This window comes from Neofelis nebulosa, chromosome 5, assembly GCF_028018385.1.
Source record: "Neofelis nebulosa isolate mNeoNeb1 chromosome 5, mNeoNeb1.pri, whole genome shotgun sequence".
NCBI lineage: Eukaryota > Metazoa > Chordata > Mammalia > Carnivora > Felidae > Neofelis > Neofelis nebulosa.
Genome location: NC_080786.1, coordinates 144,658,564 through 144,662,654, shown reverse-complemented (window position 1 = coordinate 144,662,654; position 4,091 = coordinate 144,658,564). Strand labels below are relative to the sequence as shown.

Sequence of the window (4,091 nt, the reverse complement as noted above, 5' to 3'; positions counted from 1 at the left end):
AATGGGGGAGGGGCAGAGAGAGGGAGACACAGAATTGGAAGCAGGCTCCAGGCTCTGGGCCATCAGCCCAGAGCCCGACGTGGAGCTCGAACCCACGGACCGTGAGATCGTGACCTGAGCCGAAGTCAGATGCTTAACCGACTGAGCCACCCAGGCGCCCCAAACATAAAAAATTTTTTAAAAACCAGCTAATCAAAGTTTATATACGAAAAATTCCACCAGAGAGGAAGTGTTACTTAACAGATATTATAACAAGTACCAGTAAATTCAATTATAAGGACTGCTTATCTCTGTTCTTCTTTCTGATCTTAAGAATAAACCAAATTCTGAATTTTTTTGCATAGGACTCCTCCTTTTTTATCAAGTATCAGAGGTTTTAGTAGAACTCTTGAAACTAACTGCTACACATTTTTCCAGATTCAGAGGTCTTTATTAAAACCAGAACTGACTAACCGTATTAAAGACGAGTGGCTTAGATTAGAAAAAAGTAATAGATCATCTACACCGCAAAGTGTTCTTCAATTGCTCCCCAAAGAACTGGTAAGATTTTTGCATTGTCTCCAGTTGTGACTTAACTTAGATGCTTACGCTTTTTTCTCAGAGCGATTTTTTCCAGCAGGAAGTCTTCAGCTCTGTAATTAGCAATCCACAATGGAAGCTTTGACACTTAATTACAACATTGCTAAGACAATAATAATAAAAGGAAGACCGAAGTTGAATGCAGTATTTCTGGACACACCTCTGGCTACCTTCTTATTGGCTGGGAAACAATTATATATGACTAGTAAATAATCCATACCGAAATGAATGCTTGTGTACAAAGGCAGGTACTTCTAGTTAAGCCAAGTTCAGTCGCTGGTGCTGCTTTCAACTAAAACATTATGGGCAGGGACACTGGAGAACATCATCAGAGACTGCTGTAGACTCAAAGAGGCCTCCTCCACATTCTGGATCTCCAGCAGCTTCTACCATTCCAGGCTGGATCGGTCTTCAAAGCAGAGGCGATGGCATTCTATCCCCTGCAGATTGCTGGTCTGGCTCTTGGCTTCCTTGGCATGGTCGGGACTCTTGCCACAACCCTCCTGCCCCAGTGGAGGGTATCGGCTTTCGTTGGCAGCAACATCATCGTTTTTGAAAGGCTCTGGGAAGGGCTCTGGATGAACTGCGTCCGACAAGCCAAGGTCCGGCTGCAGTGCAAGTTCTACGGCTCTTTGTTGGCTCTCCCACCTGTCCTAGAGGCAGCCAGGGCCCTCATGTGTGTCGCCGTCGCTCTCTCGCTCATCGCTCTGCTTCTTGGCATCTGCGGCATGAAGCACATCCGGTGCACGGGCTCCAACGAGAGGGCCAAAGCCTACCTTCTGGGGACCTCCGGGGCCCTCTTCATCCTGACCGGCATCTTCGTTCTGATTCCTGTGTGCTGGACGGCCAACATCATCATCAGGGATTTCTACGACCCAGCCATCCACGTGGGGCAGAAACGAGAACTGGGAGCAGCCCTCTTCCTCGGCTGGGCCAGCACCGCCATCGTCTTCATCGGAGGTGGTTTGCTCTGCGGGTTCTGCTGTTGCAACAGAAAGAAGCCGAGACACCGATACCCAGCCCCGGGATACTGCGTGCCCCACACGGAGAAGCGGAGGAACGTGGCCTCCACCAGCTATGTCTAGCACCTGCTTTGGGCTCCAACTGTGGATTCCAGTCAGAGGTTTTCATAGAGCCCTGCCAGACGCTGTAAGTACGTCGGGCGCGAGAACTGGCCTTATGGCTTCATTTCAATGGAGAGGAAAGTATAAACGATAGATAGATCGTACTCGGTCACCCGTGGTAGGAATAGAAATGGCTTACTTTGGACATTCTAACTCCGTATGTATTAAATGCATTTACTATTATGAGACACAAATGATCCCCGTTCCAATTTGTGGAGTCGAAAATCGAGTATGTCCACAACCTTAGTGTAATGATAACTACTGGTTTTTTGTTTTGTTTTGTTTTGTTTTGTTTTTTGACAATCATGGAGCATCTGCTAGGAAATGCAAATTTTATTGCAATTGATAACGCACACCAGTAAAAAATACTCTAAACCATAACCTAGGTTAATTTTCCTCCACATTATTTCTTAGACTAATACAGTAACAGCTGAAATGTGGACTTTCCTTTTTTAAACAGTTAATCTGAAAAATAGTAGATCTGAAATACGGATATTTTTAAATGTTTATTTATTTTTGAGAGAGAGAAAGAGCATGAGCAGAGGACAGGTGGAGAGAGAGGGAGACATAGAATCTGAAGGAGGCTCCAGGCTCTGAGCCTAATGCTCGAACCCATGAACCGTGGGATCATGACCTGAGCTGAAGCGGGATGCTTAACCGACTGAGCTACCCTGGCACCCCTCAAATAAAGATTTTTAATTGAATTTATCAAAATATGGAAATGCCCATCCAATGAAAAGATATGTTATTCCCTTAGGAAACTCAAATGCACTGGCAATTAGACACTTTCAGGGGAAAAAGAGGGGCTCTGACTTCTCTTAGGAAATTTGTGAAGATGATGTTAAAGCACCTAATTTATACAGTTAGGCTTGCCTGGAATTATATATTCAAAGGAAAATAATTTATAAATGAGAAGTAATATGTTCTACAACCTCTGATTTGTGCCTAAGCAAACAGAAGTACCTATCTTGATAAAGTACCTCAGTGCAAGAGTATGAACACTCAACTGTCATCAAGAGGAAATACGGTCCTAATTAGGGAACTGAGGTTTGGGTGTTGAAGGGAATGGTTTCTGTTCCTTGTTTTATTCTTTAGTCATTGTTCAGGTCTGCACACGCAAAGTAAAATGAAGAATTAAGGTAATGATTCAGGCAATTAGTCAGGCTAAAATAAGTACCTCCATTTTATTCTCTAATAAATAAATAGGGATGGTTAAGGCATCGTGTTTTGCTTGAATTATGTATATTATTTTCTCAATTCTTTACTCCTCATGCATTTAACATGCACATTTAATATGCCGATATGGTTAAAAGTATGTGAGGGGGGCGGAGAGGAATGGGTATATAAGTGTTTGTGGGGCAAGACCACTCCTATGGGTTGCTTCTGAATATCTCCAGTATGTTGTGAACCAATCAATGTTTATATATCCAGTTCTAACTCTTCAAATATTATGTTTATTTTATAGTAAAAAATGTATTTAATTTGCAGTACATAATTGCAATGAACAGATTAAATTTGTTCACCAAATATTTATTGTGTGTCCATCCTTACTATAATAAAATAATAACATTGTTACATATTTTCAATTATGTTGATATGTTTCACTGTGGGGTCAATTTCAGAATGAATTTCTACCTTCAAAAGACCATCTATTATCTCTGAAACGTTAAATCAGAGATAACTCAAGGGTAGATGTTGACATCAGACCTTCATTCCATTCTACAAACCACCAGCAAGGCTTCAGCAAGTCAAGCCTTGGTAATATAAGACAATATTTAAAAAAATTAGTAATACATAATGTTAAAGGCCACATAAATGTCTTCAAATAATATCAATATGTAATATCAATATGTAAACATCTTCAAATAACATCAATTAAAAACAAGAAAAAGAATTACTTAGACTTTTCCTAAGCTTATTTTCTTTTTCAGACTTCATTCAGAAAGGTCTAAATTTTGAGTGTGCTGAAAAGTGATCATTGATCATATATACAGGCAAATAAGTATGAAATCAAGACATGTACGATATATGCGTAAAGGTTGTCATAGAATCATTTGTCTTACCTTTTGGCACCCTAGAAGAGGTACATACCCTCGCATGACAGGTTCCAGAGACTAAATGAGGCACATCATCCTGCCAGCCAGAGGATCAAAGAGTAAAAACGGTGTAACATGGGGTAGAATCACAAAACTATTAGAGATAACATTAGTCAGTGAATTGGGGCAAAATTTCAGGAACTAAGAATTCTTTTGTTTGCTCTTTTACTAATCAAGGTGTACTTTGGGGAAATGATTTCTATTTTCTCCACTCTGCTGCATTATTTTCTGTTTTACACCACAAAGAAACTTCAATAATTTTTAATGAATTTCAAGACACATTATGAATGTA

At 40.6% G+C, this 4,091-nt stretch overlaps 1 protein-coding gene across 1 annotated transcript; it reads left to right on the top strand.

The window, feature by feature from the left end:
* Window positions 1-774: 774 nt before the first annotated feature.
* Window positions 775-3,278, top strand: CLDN17 (claudin 17). The gene has a single exon (XM_058729109.1). The coding sequence runs from the start codon at window positions 1,005-1,007 to the stop codon at window positions 1,662-1,664; it is 660 nt and encodes a 219-aa protein (XP_058585092.1). The 5' UTR covers window positions 775-1,004; the 3' UTR covers window positions 1,665-3,278.
* Window positions 3,279-4,091: the final 813 nt, after the last annotated feature.